Source organism: Eleutherodactylus coqui, chromosome 1, assembly GCF_035609145.1.
Source record: "Eleutherodactylus coqui strain aEleCoq1 chromosome 1, aEleCoq1.hap1, whole genome shotgun sequence".
Lineage (NCBI taxonomy): Eukaryota > Metazoa > Chordata > Amphibia > Anura > Eleutherodactylidae > Eleutherodactylus > Eleutherodactylus coqui.
The window spans coordinates 525,462,145-525,480,663 of NC_089837.1; the positions used below are offsets into that span (position 1 = coordinate 525,462,145).

Consider the following 18,519-nt stretch of genomic DNA (forward strand, 5'->3'; position numbering starts at 1 on the left):
TTCTCCTCACTTCTGCCCCTTCTCTCTCATCTCCGGCTCTCTGCACGGACTGCACCATTATGAGGAGAGGGGGAGCTGCACTCAGTCAGCTGCTGACAGGTGTAACTCAGTGCAGACTCGTCTCAGAGACTCAGTAGTAACTAGTAGCGGGAACACGAGGAATGCGGACAGAACGCTGTTATAACCGCCATCACTGCGCTATGAGGAGCGGAAGATTACACGAGAAGCAGCTGGGAACACTGAGAGAAAGCCGGCAGCCACTAGCAGCTTCTGGAAGCTTCCCGCCCAGTGACATCACATCACCGGCAAATCTAATTGGTCAGAACAGCTATCTTCTGGAAACTACTGGAAGAGACCCGAGTGACGACATCACCAGAGCTCTCCTGTGATTGGCTGACGGTAGGGGAAGCTTCCTGAATGTTCTGGAGTGTTGCTATGGGCACGAAGCAGCGTGTGGAAGGGAGAGTGTTGATTGGCTGTTACCTCAGTGGTTGGGATGTGGCTTACAGTATAAATACACATGACAGCCACACATCAGGGAGAACTAAAAAGAAGCTGAAACCAGCTGAGAGCGTTAGCTGACACTGCTACATAACAAGAGCAGCAGCGCTACAAGACCAGAGCCAGCAGAGAGGAGAGCGGCGGCACTACAAGACCAGAGCCAGCAGAGAGGAGAGCGGCAGCACTACAAGACCAGAGCCAGCAGAGAGGAGAGCGGCAGCACTACAAGACCAGAGCCAGCAAGGAGGAGAGCGGCGGCACTACAAGACCAGAGCCAGCAGAGAGGAGAGCGGCAGCACTACAAGACCAGAGCCAGCAGAGAGGAGAGCGGCAGCACTACATCACAGATACTGGGAGAAGATCCAAGATTTATATCTCATAAACATCTACCAGAAGCAGAATGTCTCCCAGAGGAGTTGCGGTCGGCATTGACCTCGGCACCACCTATTCCTGCGTTGGCGTCTTTCAGCACGGCAAAGTGGAGATCATCGCCAATGACCAGGGCAACCGCACCACCCCGAGTTATGTGGCCTTTACTGACACCGAGAGACTGATCGGTGATGCAGCCAAGAACCAGGTGGCCATGAACCCACAGAACACCGTATTCGATGCCAAGAGGCTAATCGGCCGCAAGTTTGACGATGCAGTGGTGCAGTCTGATATGAAGCACTGGCCGTTTGGGGTGGTAAGCGATGGAGGAAAGCCAAAAGTAAAGGTGGAGTACAAAGGAGAAGAGAAGACTTTTTCTCCTGAAGAAATCTCCTCCATGGTTCTGATTAAGATGAAGGAGACAGCCGAGGCTTATCTGGGTCAACCAGTGAAGGATGCCGTTATTACCGTACCCGCCTACTTCAATGATTCCCAACGTCAAGCCACCAAGGACGCGGGAGTCATAGCGGGTTTGAATGTGCTGAGAATCATCAATGAGCCCACAGCAGCCGCCATCGCCTATGGTCTGGACAAGGGAAGCCGCGGAGAGCGCAGCGTCCTGATCTTCGACTTGGGAGGAGGCACTTTCGATGTCTCTATTCTCACCATTGATGACGGTGTCTTTGAAGTAAAGGCCACAGCTGGTGATACTCACCTGGGAGGAGAGGACTTTGATAACCGCATGGTCAATCATTTCATGGAAGAATTCAAACGCAAGCACAAGAAGGACATCAGTCAGAACAAGAGAGCTTTGAGAAGGCTCAGAACGGCCTGCGAGAGAGCCAAGAGAACCCTGTCCTCCAGCAGCCAGGCCAGCATTGAGATTGACTCTCTCTATGAGGGCATTGACTTCTACACTTCTATCACCAGGGCTCGCTTTGAGGAGTTGTGTTCAGACCTCTTTAGGGGAACGCTTGAGCCAGTAGAAAAGGCCCTCAGAGATGCCAAAATGGACAAATCTCAAATTCATGATATTGTTTTGGTTGGAGGGTCTACACGCATCCCCAAGGTACAGAAGCTACTTCAAGACTTCTTCAATGGAAAAGAGCTGAACAAGAGCATCAACCCTGATGAGGCTGTGGCCTATGGAGCTGCTGTACAAGCTGCCATCTTAACTGGTGATACGTCTGAGAAAGTCCAGGATCTCCTCCTCCTGGATGTAGCACCACTCTCTCTTGGACTAGAAACAGCCGGAGGGGTGATGACCGTTCTCATCAAACGCAACACCACTATCCCGACCAAGCAGACACAAACCTTCACCACATACTCTGACAACCAGCCAGGAGTCCTCATCCAAGTGTTTGAGGGTGAGAGAGCGATGACCAAGGATAACAATCTCCTGGGCAAGTTTGAACTGAGCGGGATACCCCCAGCCCCACGAGGGGTGCCACAGATTGAAGTGACCTTTGATATTGATGCCAACGGTATCCTCAATGTTTCCGCTATGGACAAAAGCTCAGGAAAACAGAACAAAATCACAATCACCAATGACAAAGGCAGACTGAGCAAAGAGGAGATTGAGAAGATGGTGCAAGAGGCTGACAGATACAAGGCAGAGGATGATAGCCAAAGAGAGAAGATTGCAGCTAAGAACTCCCTGGAGTCTTACGTCTTCAATATGAAGAGTACAGTGGAAGATGATAATGTGAAGGACAAGATGAGTCCTGATGATAAGAAGAGCATTGTGGAGAAGTGTAATGAGACTCTATCATGGCTGGACAAGAACCAGTTGGCTGAGAAAGAGGAGTATGTCCATCATCAGAAGGAGCTGGAGAAGGTGTGCAATCCCATCATCACCAGACTGTACCAAGGAGCCACTGCAAGTGGGATGCCAGGGGAAATGCCTGGTGCCAGCTGCAGTGCCCAAGCAAGACAAGGAAGCAACAAAGGACCTGTTATTGAAGAGGTGGATTAACTGTGTCTGTAACAGAAAAGGACTTCTAGATGAACTGTGTATGTGATATGGACTTGTGCATTATACATGGTAGCAGCCGGTCTTCTGCATATCTGCTGTAAGCAGACAATATTCAGCAGTAACATGTACAGAATGTAATATATTGGGGTTTGTAAATGTCTTACTGGGGCGATTTATCTGCACTTTATATTGTAATACTTTATGATTGTAATAAAATACTATTTTTCTCTACATATTTGTTTCTTCTCATTCTTAATAACTAGTGAACATGTAATAATAATTTGGTAATTAATCCTGATTTTCACAGTGAATTTTTATATACAGTTACACTACACAATAAGGTAATGATGCTCAAAGGTGAAGGAACAGGAGTCGCTGGCGGGATGTTTTACGCTCTCTCCTATTAATCTCTATGGGAGAGTTGACGCACAGAGCCGTCAATGGAGATTCACCTCCCAGGCTCTCCGTTCCCTCACTTTTAAGAACCATAATAGTGCTTAACCCCTTAGTGACCACCCCATAGAGTTGTTACGTCCTGGTTTAGTGGGCTTTAAGCCCCAGGGCCATAAAAACACGCTCGCTCTGGGGATTAAAACTACGTGGGCTGTGGATGTGACAGTTCCATGTTGTCGGCTGCCAGAGGTAGCAGTCAACCCGGAGCTGCCATGAGAAAGTAAAAACAAAAAGGTAAAATTTAAGCTCCCCTCACAGATCAGATCCATGAGAGGAGCCGATACTACTCTTCTCTGTGGCCTTCTGGCCCTTCCAGGACCTGACAATGCCTTCTGCGCAGGCACGCCAGACATAAAGCATCACGCGCAGAAGCCCGGGAAATTTGAAATCGCCCGCCTCCTTTCGTAGCTGAGAGGCTGGAGCAGTGACCGGTCAGTGGTCCCCGAGCACGTGATAAGGTAGCGAACTACCTTAGGCTGGTCTCATACGACTGGATAGGAATTGCAGATTCTGCAACCGTCTGATTCGTGGATCAATCAAATGCATTGGATTACACAATTCCGCTCACATTAGCGGGTCGGAATTATACAATCTACTCATAGAAAACAGCATGTTCTATTTTACCACGGATATCTGCCACGTAGAGCCCATTGTGCTACATGGTCAGGAATACAGTCACAACTACATTGTGTACGTGCTGTGGGAAATTCATACAAAAAAAGGTGTACTGCACATGACCGCCTGTATAAGTATGCAGTACATTATGCGGCCGTACGCAGGGCTATGGCCGGGCTCACAGCTGGGATCTGCTGCGGGCTTCAGCAAGTGAATTTCACATATGACCATATGAGCCCAGCATTATTCAGACCGCTACCTGTAATACGTAATTTAGAAGAAGCCCCGAGAACGCTCACCTTCCTACAGTTCCAGAGGCAGTTTGTTGAGCGCCTTTTGTGTAAGACCACCGCACCTCACCAAGCTTATGAAGCCTCACAGAGCACCACTTTTTGCACCCCATCCCTGCCGCTGAGGTCAAGAAATATCCCCCAAAAAGTGCCATTGAGGAGGAGGGGTACCCGGTTTTATTGCCCCATGTGCCCATCCAAAGCAGCCTCTGTAATGACCTCTGTCTTCTGACATACCACACAGTTTACATTATTACTTTTATCTAAGATTTAGGGAATGCCGAAAAGATTTGTGGGGGCATTATTTTAGGGAGTCCATTTTTTTTTCTGCACAAGTGGGCAATAGGGCCTGAAATTTATTCAGTTGTGCCCTGAATTTCAACGGGTGTTCCCTCCATTATAGGCCTAGCCATGTGTTCAGTAAGCAGATTAGGGCCACAATGGGTATGTTTCTGAACACGGGACAAACACGGGTATCCATTTTGGGGTGCAGGTTCTCATTTATGTGTGTGCTGTCCAAAAAAAAAATGACACCATTGCCAAAAAAAATGAAGATAGTAATCTTTTCCTTCTTTGCTTAGTTTTATTCAAAAACTGGGGTCAAAATAAGCAGTATACCCCTAGTTGAATTCGTTAAGGGGTCTAGTTTTCAAAACTAGGTCATTTGTGGGGGTTCTCTATCGGTTTTGCAGCTCAAGGGCTCTACAACTAGGGAATGGAGCCTAAAATGCCTTAAAGTAAAATTTCTGTTCTGAAAGCCACCAGCTGCTCCTTTCATTTTGGGCCCCGTTGTGCATTCAATGAATGGCTGTGATTGGTTAATCGAGCGCTAGCTCTGATTGACTGACACCGCGCTCAATGAACCGATTGCTTGCTGGAGGCGGGGTATTTAAGCCTCGCTACCAGGAAGAAATGCTCTGTCGGCATTCAGGAGTACACGGAAGCCTGCATTAGCACCGGAGACCAGGGTGAGGGACCTGAACGTTAGCTGCTAGGAGAGTATTCTAAGACTCCCCGTGAAAATAAGACAAAGTGCCTCTTTTGGAGCAAAAATGAATATAAGAAAGTGCCTTATTTTCGGGAAAACACTATATTACTATTGGGGCCACAGTGGGGGGAGTGAATATTACTACTGGGGCCAATAAAGTCAACAATATGACTACTAAGGTCACTGTGGTCATAAATATTACTACTGGGGCTAATATAAGGCTCACTATTACTACTGGGGCTAATATAGCAGTCAGGATAACTATTGGGGCCACTCTGGGGGACACTATTACTACTGGGCCCAAAACAGGGGACACTATTACTACTGAGGCCACTGTGGGGACACTAGTACTACTGGGGCCCCTGTGAGGGACACTATTCCTATTGGGCCACTGTGGGGACATATTACACTTGGGGACGATATAAGGTGCACTTTTGTGGAGGGCGGTCGGTTATGGTGACTGGGGTCTGCTTTCTCCTTCCTATACTGGCAGCTGTCCCCTGGCATCCGCCCTGCAGTTCCTGCACCAACATCCTCCAAGTGGCATGATAAATGGGTGTTGTTGTGGAATATGTTTACTATTCCTATGAATTTGTTTGTAGTGCCAGTGCTTTACAACTACTGAGGACACTGTGGGGGTAACTATTACTACTGGGGTTAATATGAGGGACACTATTACTACTGGGCTGTTAAAGAGGACACTGTTACTACTGGGGACACTGTGGGGGTAACTATTACTACTGGGGTTAATATAAGGGACACTTTTACTACTGGGGCTACTATTTAGGACACTATTATTACTAAGACCACTGTGTGAATCACTATTATTGTTGGTGCTAATATAGGGGACACTATTACTACTGGGGCCACTTTTACTACTTAGGCCACTGTGGGTGTCACTATTTTTACTGAGGCCACTGTGGCGGTCAGTATTACTACTGAAGACACTGTGGGGGCTCACTATAATCACTGGGTCTAATATAGGAAACACTATTACTACTGGGGCCACTATGGAGGACAGTATTACTACTGGGACCACTGTAGACAGTATTACTACTGAGTCCACTGTTAGGGTCACATTTACCATTGAGGCCACTGTGGGGGTCACTATTACTACTGGGGTTAATATAAGGGACACTATTACTACTGGGCTGTTAAAAAGGGCACTGTTACTACTGAGGACACTGTGGGGGTAACTATTACTACTGGGGTTAATATAAGGGACACTATTACTACTGGGCTGTTATAGAGGACACTGTTACTACTGGGGACACTGTGGGGGTAACTATTACTACTGAGTTTAATATAGGGGACACTTTTACTACTGAGGCCACTGTGTGAATCACTTTTACTATTGGGCTAATGTAGGGGACATTATTACTACTGGGGCCACTGTAGAGGTCACTATTACTACTGAGGACTCTGTGGGGGGGGGGGGTCTAATATAGGAAAGACTATTACTACTGGGGCCACTATGGAGGACAGTATTACTACTGGGAGCACTGTCGACACTATTACTACTGGGGACAACACAGGGGATAGTATTACTACTGAGGCCACTGTGAGTGTCACAATTACCATTGAGTCCACTGTGGGGGTCACTATTACTACTGGGCTTTTAAAGAGGACACTGTTACTACTGAGGACACTGTGGGGGTAACTATTACTACTGGGGTTAATATAAGGGACACCATACTACTGGGCTACTATGGAGGACACTATTATTACTGAGGCCACTGTGAGGTACACTATTACTAATGGGGACAACACAGGGGACAGTATTACTACTAAATGCCACTGTGGGGGTCACTATTACTACTGGGGCTCATATAGGGGACACTTTTACTACTGAGACCACTGTGTGAATCACTATTATTATTTGGGCTAATATAGGGGACACTATTACTACTGGGGCCACTATTACTGCTGGATCTGATATAGGGAACACTATTACTACTGGGGCCACTATGCAGGACAGTATTACTACTGGGGGGCCACTGTGAGGGTCACTATTACTACTGAGGTCACTGTGGGGGTCCCTTTTACTAATAGGGTAATAGAAGGGACAATATCATTACTGGGGCCACTCTGGAGCACAGTATTAGTACTGGGGCCAATATAGGGGACAGCAATACTACTGAGACCACTGTGTGGGTCACTGTTATTACCGGGGCTAATATAGGGTTCACTATTAGAATTTAAGGCCACTATGGAGAACACTATTACAATGGGGGCCACTGTGAGGGTCAATATTAGTAGTGAGGCCACTGTGGAGAACACTATTACAAGGGGGTCCACTGTGAGGGTCAATATTATTATTGAGGCCACTGTGGGGGTCCCTATTTCTAATGGGTGTAATAGAAGGGACAATATTACTACTGGGGCCACTATGGAGGGCAGTATTAGTACTGGGGCCATTATTGCTAGTGGGTCCAATACAGTGGAGAGCATTATTACTGAGGCCACTTTGGGGGTCACTACTACTACTAGGCTGTTATAGGGGGAACTGTTACTACAGAGGACACTGTGTACGTAACTATTACTACTGGGGCCACTATTACTACTTAGGCCACTGTGGGGGGGTCACTATTACTACTGAGGCTACTGTGGGGGTCACTATTATCTCTGGGTCTAATATAGGGAACATTATTACTACTGGGGCCACTATGGAGGACACTATTACTACTAGGACCACTGTGGACACTATTACTTCTGATGCCACTGTGAGGTACACTATTACTACTGGGGACAACACAGGGGATAGTATTACTACTGAAGCAACCGTGGGGTTACAATTAGCATTGAGGCCACTGTGGGGGTCACTATTACTACTGGGGCTGATATAGGGGACATTTTTAGTACTGATGTCACTGTGTGAATCACTATTACTATTAGGGCTAATATAGGGGACACTTACTACTGGGGCCACTATTACTACTGGATCTAATATAGGGAACACTATTCCTACTAGGGCCACTAATGAGGACAGTATTACTACTAGGGCCACTTTTGCTACTGGGTTCAATACAGGGGCAGCATTACTACTGAGGCAACTGTGGGGGTCACTATTATTACTGGGTGTAATATAGGGGACAGTATTACTACTGGGGCCGCTATGGGGGAAAGTATTAGTACTCGGGCAACTATTGCTACTGGGTCCAATACAGGGGACAGCATTATTACTGAGGCCACTGTGGGGCTCACTATTACTACCAGGCTATTACTACTGAGGACACTGTGGGGGTAACTATTAGTACTGGTGCTAATATAGGGGACATTATTACTACTGGAGGTACACTATTACTACTGGCGCCAATACAGAGGATAGTATTACTACTGAGGCAATTGTGGTGGCCAATGTCACTAGTGGGGCCAATATTGGGAACACTATTACTACTATGGGCACTGTGAGGGCCACTATGTCTACTGGTGCCAAATATAAGGGACCTTATTACTACTGGGGCTAATATATGGTTCACTATAATCACTGGGGCCACTGTGGGCTTCACTATTACTCCTGGGGCTAACATAGCGGACTGTATTACTACCGAGATCACTGTGAGGGACACTATTACTACTGAGGCCACTGTGAGGGTCACTACTACTGAGACTAATATAGGGGACACTAATACTACTGAGGCTAATATAGGGATCACTATTATTATTGGAGCCACTAATGTAGCCACTGTGGGGAAAGCTATTACCAGTGGGGGCACTGTAAGGTTCACTATTACTACTGGGGTCAACACAGGTACAGCATTGGCGGGGGGCACTGTGGGGATCACTATTATTACTGGGGCTGATATATAGGGGGCGCTATTACTACTGAAGCCACTGTCGTGGTCACTATTTCTACTGATGCTAATATAGGGGACACTATTACTATTGTGGCCACCATAGTAACATAGTAACATAGTATGTAAGGCTGAATGAAGACATTGTCCATCTAGTCCAGCCTGTCTATCCTACTTTGTTGATCCAGAGGAAGGCAAAAAACCCCAAGGCCAGAAACCAATTAGCCCTTTTGGGGAAAAAATTCCTTCCCGACTCCCTAATGGCAATCAGACTGTTCCCTGGATCAACCCCTAATAGTTCCTACCTGCCTATATACCCGGATTGACACTTCACCTAATATTTATATCCTGTAATATCCTTCTTCTCCAGAAAGACATCAAGTCCCCTTTTAAACGCCTCTGTGGATTTTGCCATCACCACTTCCTCCGGTAGAGAGTTCCATAGTCTCACTGCTCTTACAGTAAAGAATCCGATTCTATGTTGGTGATGAAACCTACTTTCCTCTAATCGTAGCGGATGTCCTCTTGTTACCGTCGTGGTCCTGGGTGTAAACAGATCGCGGGAGAGATCCATGTGTTGTCCCCTCATGTACTTATACATAGTTATTTGGTCCCCTCTTAACCTTCTTTTTTCTAGAGTAAATAGACCCAATTTGGATAGCCTCTCTGGGTATTCCAGTCCCGTCATTCCATGTATTAGTTTAGTTGCCCTTCTTTGAACCCCCTCCAATACCGCAACATCCCTCCTGAGCACCGGTGTCCAGAATTGTACGCAGTATTCCATGTGAGGCCTGACAAGTGCCTTATATAGTGGAAGGATGATGTTCTCGTCCTTCGCCCCTATACCTCTTTTAATGCACCCCAAGACTTTATTTGCCTTTGCAGCAGCTGACTGGCATTGGTTACTCCAGTTTAGTCTACAATCCACCAGTACCCCAGGTCCCTTTCCATATCACTTTTCCCTAGTGGTAACCCATTTAGTGTATATTGGTGACATCCGTTCCTCCTGCCCATGTGCATAGTCTTACATTTTTCAACATTGAACTTCATTTGCCATTTTTCTGCCCAAGCCCCCAGCTTGTCCAGGTCCGTTTGCAGCCGCACATTGTCCTCCGTTGTATTAATTATATTGTATAATTTTGTGTCATCTGCAAATATTGATATTTTGCTGTGCAGCCCCTCTACCAGGTCATTGATAAATATGTTGAACAGAGTGGGGCCCAAAACTGAACCCTGTGGCACCCCACTAGCGACTATGGTCCAATCAGAGTACGCACCATTTATTACCACCCTCTGCTTTCTATCATTGAGCCAATTTTTTACCCATTTACACACGTTTTCACCCAGTCCGAGCTGCCTCATTTTGTATATTAGCCTATTATGTGGCACGGTGTCAAAGGCTTTAGAGAAGTCCAGATATACGAGATTAATAGATTCTCCCTGGTCCAGCTTAGAGCTTACTTCATCGTAGAAACTGATCAGATTTGTCCGACATGAGCGACCCTTCATGAATCCATGCTGGTGAGGAGTTATTCCCTTGTTTTCCTTGAGGTACTCATCGATGGCGTCTCTCAGAATCCCCTCGAAAATTTTTCCCGTTACTGAAGTGAGACTTACTGGCCTGTAGTTTCCAGGCTCACTTTTGCTCCCTTTTTTGTAAATTGGAACCACGTTGGCAATGCGCCAATCCAATGGTACTACACCGGTCTTGATAGTGTCTAGAAATATTAGGTATAGCGGCCTAGCTATCTCGTCACTTAGTTCCCTTAGTATCCTTGGGTGTATTCCATCTGGGCCCGGCGATTTATCAATTTTAGTTTTCTTTAGACGCTTCCGCACCTCCTCCTGTGTTAGGTATGAGATGTTTTGTGAGGGGTTCGTTTTATTCCCCTGTATCTCGTGTGGCATTTCCTTTTTTTTTTGTGAATACACTTGAGAAGAAACTGTTTAGTAGATTTGCTTTCCCTTCGTCATCATCAATGATTTCTCCTGCATTATTTGTTAAAGGGCCAGCGCTCTCCCTGCAAATCCTTTTGCTGTTAATGTAGTTGAAAAATAGCTTCGGGTTGTTTTTGCTCTCTTTGGCGATCCGTCTTTCTGCTTCCTCCTTGGCAGTTTTGATCGTATCTTTGCATATTTTGTTTTTTTCCCTGTATGATTTTAGCGCTTCTTCACTGCCTTCTTGCTTTAGTAGTTTGAACGCTTTCTTTTTTTCGTTTATTGCCCCTCTTACCGTCTTGTCGAGCCACATTGGTTTCCTTTTAGTTGAGTTCCTTTTATTTTTAAAGGGAATGAACTGCTCACATGAGGCGATTAGGATCCTTTTGAACTTTTCCCATTTTTGCTCCGTACTGATATTTTTGAGGATGTTGTCCCAATTAATGTTACCGATAGTAGTTCTAAGCTCATCAAATTTTGCTTTACTAAAGTTTAGTTTCTTTGTCACTCCCTGATAAGGCTTCCTATAGATTGACAGCTGGAAGTTGATTATATTGTGGTCACTGTTCCCCAGGTGCCCCTTAACCTGCACCCTCTTTATACGTTCCGGTTTGTTGATTAGTACTAGGTCCAGAATGGCCCTCCCTCTAGTTGGTTCCTGCACAAGTTGGTTCAGGTAATTGTCTTTAATTACTCTCAAGAATTTGTCACCCCTGTGAGATTTGCAGGTTTCCTTCTCCCATGTTATATCTGGATAATTAAAGTCCCCCATGATAATTACTTCATTGCGGTTTGACACCTCTTCTATCTGCCTTAGTAGTAAGTTTTCAGTTTCTTCTGTTGCTTTTGGTGGTCTATAGAAGACCCCTATCAGGATTTTGTTATTTTTTCCTCCCTGTATTTCAACCCACAGAGATTCCACCTGTTCGTCTCCTACCCCTATATCCTCCCGTAGCCTCGGCTTCAAGTTCGATTTGACGTACAGACATACCCCTCCCCCTTTCTGGTTCCTTCGGTCTCTTCTGAAGAGATTGTACCCCTGCAAACTCACCGCCCAATCGCACTTATCGTCAAGCCATGTTTCCGTTATTCCGACTATATCATAGTTTTCATCAGTCATTCTCGCTTCAAGCTCACCCACTTTACCAATCAGACTCCTTGCATTCGTGGTCATACAATTTATATCATTTTTTTTTTGTTTTTTAAATTTGTTTTGTTTCTATTCGTACTTATGTCTGATCTATCAATTCTAACTGTACTAACCCCACCCCCTGCTCGACCCCCATTCCCTTTGCTTGGACCCGAATCTATAGTTACACTGGCTACCCCACTATTTCTCATTTTACCCTCCCCCCCAGTCCCTAGTTTAAACACTCCTCCAGCCTTCTAGCCATCTTATCCCCCAGCACAGCTGCACCCTCCCCATTAAGATGCAGCCCGTCCCTACGGTACAGCCTGTAGCCGACAGCAAAGTCAGCCCAGTTCTCCAGGAACCCAAATCCCTCCTTCTTACACCAACTCCGGAGCCACTTGTTTACCTCCCTAAGATCCTTCTGCCTTTCTAGTGTGGCTTTAGGTACAGGTAGTATTTCCGAGAAAACTACCCTGGAGGTCCGCGCCCTGAGCTTGGACCCTAGGTCCCTGAAATCATTTTTGAGGGCCCTAATTAGGGGACACTAATACTACTAAGGCTATTGTGAGGGTTACTATTAGTACTGGGGTCACTGTGAGGGTTACTACTACTACTAAGGCCACTGTGGGGGTTGATATTACTACTGAGACCACTGTGGGGGTTGCTATTACTACTGAGGCCACTGTGGGGGTTACTATTACTGCTGGGGCCACTGTGGGAGTTCACTATTACTACTGGGGCTGATATAGGGGACACAATTACTACTGAGGCCACTCTGCACATGGCAGTATAGTTGACAAAGGGTTTACACGTTGCGGAAATGCTGTGGAATGCCTGCAGCAGAAAATTTCCATGGCAAATTCTGCAGCATCTCCGCGTCTAAGAAACAGTCAAGACCCATACCATTGGTGCGGATTTTGACTGGAAATAAGCCGCGTACTCACAGCTGATTTCCTGCTATGCGGTGCTCCCCCTCCCCTACTCTGAAGGCTTCCCGCAGTCAGCGCTCCCCGGCTTCCAGCGGCCTGGTCAGGTGCGGCCTCTGATTAATAAAATCAGTATTTAAGGTGTCAACTGCTGGTATGTGCGTGTATGTAGCAGAGCCGTGTATGTAGCAGAGCCGTGTATGTAGCAGAGCCGAGTATGTTGTGTACAATGTGCGTGCTGCTGTCCTGTGTATAACGTGAACTTATGCGCTTGCGCCATTTTTTGACTGGACACATAGGGTGTAATGGGATCGGACTGTTCACCCCCTCTTCTGCACTAGAACACCCAGTTACCGCCGGCAGCCCCTCCACTGTGTGAGACCCCCAGAGACGCTTACATTAGTACGAAATATCTTTTTCTGTTGTGTAAACACATCTTATAGTCCGGAAATACAGTAGATTACAACTTCTCCACAAAACCAAAGACTCAAGCAGCTGAGCCTCCAGCCATCAGGACGGGGCATGCTGAGACTAGTGGGTCTACAACAGCCCTGTCTCCTATGTCTGATGCCGACCTCTTATTGTATCTGTTCCTGTTCTCTCAGCCCTCATGATTCTACAGACCCCGGCGGGCTCCCCTGTTCTACAGCCGCCTCCTCTCATCTCCCCTGTGGCTCCCCTTCTCCTCACTTCTGCCCCTTCTCTCTCATCTCTGTCTCTCTGCACGGACTGTACCATTATGAGGAGAGGGGGAGCTGCACTCAGTCAGCTGCTGACAGGTGTAACTCAGTGCAGACTCGTCTCAGAGACTCAGTAGTAACTAGTAGCGGGAACACGAGGGATGCGGACAGAACGCTGTTATAACCGCCATCACTGCGCCATGAGGAGCGGAAGATTACACGAGAAGCAGCTGGGAACACTGAGAGAAAGCCGGCAGCCACTAGCAGCTTCTGGAAGCTTCCCACCCAGTGACATCACATCACCGGCAAATCTAATTGGTCAGAACAGCTATCTTCTGGAAACTACTGGAAGAGACCTGAGTGACGACATCACCAGAGCTCTCCTGTGATTGGCTGACGGTAGGGGAAGCTTCCTGAATGTTCTGGAGTGTTGCTATGGGCACGAAGCAGCGTGTGGAAGGGAGAGTGTTGATTGGCTGTTACCTCAGTGGCTGGGATGTGGCTTACAGTATAAATACACATGACAGACACACATCAGGGAGAACTAAAGAGAAGCTGAAACCAGCTGAGAGCGTTAGCTGACACTGCTACATAACAAGAGCAGCAGCGCTACAAGACCAGAGCCAGCAGAGAGGAGAGCGGCAGCACTACAAGACCAGAGCCAGCAGAGAGGAGAGCGGCGGCACTACAAGACCAGAGCCAGCAGAGAGGAGAGCGGCGGCACTACAAGACCAGAGCCAGCAGAGAGGAGAGCGGCGGCACTACAAGACCAGAGCCAGCAGAGAGGAGAGCGGCAGCACTACAAGACCAGAGCTAGCAGAGAGGAGAGCGGCGGCACTACAAGACCAGAGCCAGCAGAGAGGAGAGCGGCGGCACTACAAGACCAGAGCCAGCAGAGAGGAGAGCGGCGGCACTACATCACAGATACTGGGAGAAGATCCAAGATTTATATCTCATAAACATCTACCAGAAGCAGAATGTCTCCCAGAGGAGTTGCGGTCGGCATTGACCTCGGCACCACCTATTCCTGCGTTGGCATCTTTCAGCACGGCAAAGTGGAGATCATCGCCAATGACCAGGGCAACCGCACCACCCCGAGTTATGTGGCCTTCACTGACACCGAGAGACTGATCGGTGATGCAGCCAAGAACCAGGTGGCCATGAACCCACAGAACACTGTATTCGATGCCAAGAGGTTAATCGGCCGCAAGTTTGACGATGCGGTGGTGCAGTCTGATATGAAGCACTGGCCGTTTGGGGTGGTAAGCGATGGAGGAAAGCCAAAAGTAAAGGTGGAGTACAAAGGAGAAGAGAAGACTTTTTCTCCTGAAGAAATCTCCTCCATGGTTCTGATTAAGATGAAGGAGACAGCCGAGGCTTATCTGGGTCAACCAGTGAAAGATGCCGTTATTACCGTACCCGCCTACTTCAATGATTCCCAACGTCAAGCCACCAAGGACGCGGGAGTCATAGCAGGTTTGAATGTGCTGAGAATCATCAATGAGCCCACAGCAGCCGCCATCGCCTATGGTCTGGACAAGGGAAGCCGCGGAGAGCGCAACGTCCTGATCTTCGACTTGGGAGGAGGCACTTTCGATGTGTCTATTCTCACCATTGATGACGGTGTCTTTGAAGTAAAGGCCACAGCTGGTGATACTCACCTGGGAGGAGAGGACTTTGATAACCGCATGGTCAATCATTTCATGGAAGAATTCAAACGCAAGCACAAGAAGGACATCAGTCAGAACAAGAGAGCTTTGAGAAGGCTCAGAACGGCCTGCGAGAGAGCCAAGAGAACCCTGTCCTCCAGCAGCCAGGCCAGCATTGAGATTGACTCTCTCTATGAGGGCATTGACTTCTACACTTCTATCACCAGGGCTCGCTTTGAGGAGTTGTGTTCAGACCTCTTTAGGGGAACGCTTGAGCCAGTAGAAAAGGCCCTCAGAGATGCCAAAATGGACAAGTCTCAAATTCATGATATTGTTTTGGTTGGAGGGTCTACACGCATCCCCAAGGTGCAGAAGCTACTTCAAGACTTTTTCAATGGAAAAGAGCTGAACAAGAGCATCAACCCTGATGAGGCTGTGGCCTATGGAGCTGCTGTGCAAGCTGCCATCTTAACTGGTGATACGTCTGAGAAAGTCCAGGATCTCCTCCTCCTGGATGTAGCACCACTCTCCCTTGGACTAGAAACAGCCGGAGGAGTGATGACCACTCTCATCAAACGCAACACCACTATCCCGACCAAGCAGACACAAACCTTCACCACATACTCTGACAACCAGCCAGGAGTCCTCATCCAAGTGTTTGAGGGTGAGAGAGCGATGACCAAGGATAACAATCTCCTGGGCAAGTTTGAACTGAGCGGAATACCCCCAGCCCCACGAGGGGTGCCACAGATTGAAGTGACCTTTGATATTGATGCCAACGGTATCCTAAATGTTTCCGCCATGGACAAAAGCTCAGGAAAACAGAACAAAATCACAATCACCAATGACAAAGGCAGACTGAGCAAAGAGGAGATTGAGAAGATGGTGCAAGAGGCTGACAGATACAAGGCAGAGGATGATAGCCAAAGAGAGAAGATTGCAGCTAAGAACTCCCTGGAGTCTTACGTCTTCAATATGAAGAGTACAGTGGAAGATGATAATGTGAAGGACAAGATGAGTCCTGATGATAAGAAGAGCATTGTGGAGAAGTGTAATGAGACTCTATCATGGCTGGACAAGAACCAGTTGGCTGAGAAAGAGGAGTATGTCCATCATCAGAAGGAGCTGGAGAAGGTGTGCAATCCCATCATCACCAGACTGTACCAAGGAGCCACTGCAAGTGGGATGCCAGGGGGAATGCCTGGTGCCAGCTGCAGTGCCCAAGCAAGACAAGGAAACAACAAAGGACCCGTTATTGAAGAGGTGGATTAACAGTGTCTGTAACAGAAAAGGACTTCTAGTTGGACTGTGTATGTGATGTGGAGTGTTGGACAGAACCTTTCATAGGGTTATACATAGCAGGAGCAGGTTTCCTGAATATTTGACCTGTACAGATGAGTCATTCTAATGTATCTAAGTGTGTTTTTGTATTTAATTGAATATTTTATTTTACGAGTGATAAACCTGCACTTTATTATTATGTTTTTACTAACTCGCTCAATAAAATCTATTTTGAATGAGATGTGTTTTATACTTCTTTACTGTTATTCTTTTTGTGCTATTACCAATGAATAAGATAACCTTCTAACAGTTGAGGGGTCGTTCACAGCAGCGGCAGAGGATCCACTTGGGGCTTCTGGCATATATTTGTTCTCAAATCCCGGATGAAATACTTAACCATTCTGCAGTATTTCATCTGAGAAAATAGTGGCGGGATGATGTAGCTGGATGCATCTCATTGTGGTCTGCCCTGCGCCCCTCTGTTCCATCTTAGGCCTCTCACACAAGGCGTTTGCAATAATGCTGCGTTTTTCAACGCTGCGCTGCCCGTTCATTTCAATGGGAGACACACAGCGTTTTCAGCCTTGTGTGAGCAGCACTATTGAAATGAATGGGAGCCTTGTATAGCGTTTAGCAAAAACGCCCGTGTGAGAGCGGCCTTGGGCTGGATTTTGCATGATGTAATAACTGAACTGAAAGCAAATCAGCAGTGTGAACAAGACCTGACTGCTTTTAGTGTTCTTTAAAGGGATTGTCCAGGACTCTTTCTATTGCCTATCCTCAGTGCAGTTCATCAATAGCTGATTTGAATGGGAGCTGTGATATGGATAGTGATATCTGCTTTTAGCAGTGGCTGCACTTGCAGTGGCCCTGGGAATCAGCTATTTGGTGGAGATTAGAGATGAGCGAGCATCCTCGTTATGGGACAATACTCGAGCGAGTATCGTCCTTTTTCGAGTATCTGCCTGCTCGTCAGAAAATATTCGGGTGCTGGCGGGGGTGAGCAGTGGTGTGCGGGAGTGAGCAGGGGGGAGCGGAGCTGGGAAAAGAGATCCGCCGCCCCACCGCCAGCGCCCAATTCTTTTCTGACGAGCAGGCAGGTACTCGAAAAGGACGATACTCGAGTATTGTCCCTTAACGAGTATGCTCGCTCATCTCTAGTGGAGATCCCAAGCCCAGACCCCTGGCGATCCCAAGCCCAGACCCCTGGCGATCCTCTAGTCATGCCCTTTCCTTAGGATCAATCGAATAGGTCCTGGACAACCCCTTTTAACCCCTTCCCGCTCCATGACGTACTGGTACGTCATGGGAGCCTGGTACTTCACGCAAAATGACGTACCGGTACGTCATCGAGATAGCGCGAGATCATGACTGACCTCGCTCTATCCCGCAGCGGGAGCCGGCTGTCAGTCACAGCCGGCGTCCCGCTGCAACAGCGGGGGGGGGGGGGGCATCTGTTAACCCCTTCCCTGCCGCGATCTAAGTACAGGGAAAGAGTTCACAGAGGGAGCGCGGCTCCCTCTCTATCTCCGGCCAGCTCTGACGATGTCATCGCGAGAGCCCGGCCTGTCACCATGGCAACAGGACGCCAGACACTGGCGTCCTGTATTGCCTATGCCTATGATTGCTGTATAAGCGATAAGGCATGGCAGAGCAGTAGCTCTGTCATGCCTTATGACAGCGATCATCAGGGCAGTGGTTAAAGTCCCTCAGAGGGACTCAAATAGTGTAAAAAAAAGAAAAGAAAAATGTAAAAAAAAATTTTTTAAAAACCCCCTTTTTATGCTTTTTCTAATATTAGCATAAAAAAAGGTAAAAAAAAATTAAAACCCCACATATCAGGTATTGACACGTCCGTAACGACGTGTACAAAAAGTTGAACACGCTTTTTATTTTGTACAACAAAAAACGTAAAAAAAAACCCTAAA

General features: G+C 47.3%; 2 protein-coding genes across 2 annotated transcripts; both read left to right on the forward strand.

The window, feature by feature from the left end:
- Positions 1-556: 556 nt before the first annotated feature.
- Positions 557-3,078, forward strand: LOC136589814 (heat shock 70 kDa protein-like). Its single transcript, XM_066588329.1, has one exon. It carries the CDS (start codon positions 902-904, stop codon positions 2,843-2,845), a length of 1,944 nt encoding a protein of 647 aa, XP_066444426.1. The 5' UTR covers positions 557-901; the 3' UTR covers positions 2,846-3,078.
- Positions 3,079-14,217: 11,139 nt separating this feature from the next.
- On the forward strand, positions 14,218-16,803 carry LOC136589830 (heat shock 70 kDa protein-like). Its single transcript, XM_066588330.1, has one exon. It carries the CDS (start codon positions 14,639-14,641, stop codon positions 16,580-16,582), a length of 1,944 nt encoding a protein of 647 aa, XP_066444427.1. The 5' UTR covers positions 14,218-14,638; the 3' UTR covers positions 16,583-16,803.
- Positions 16,804-18,519: the final 1,716 nt, after the last annotated feature.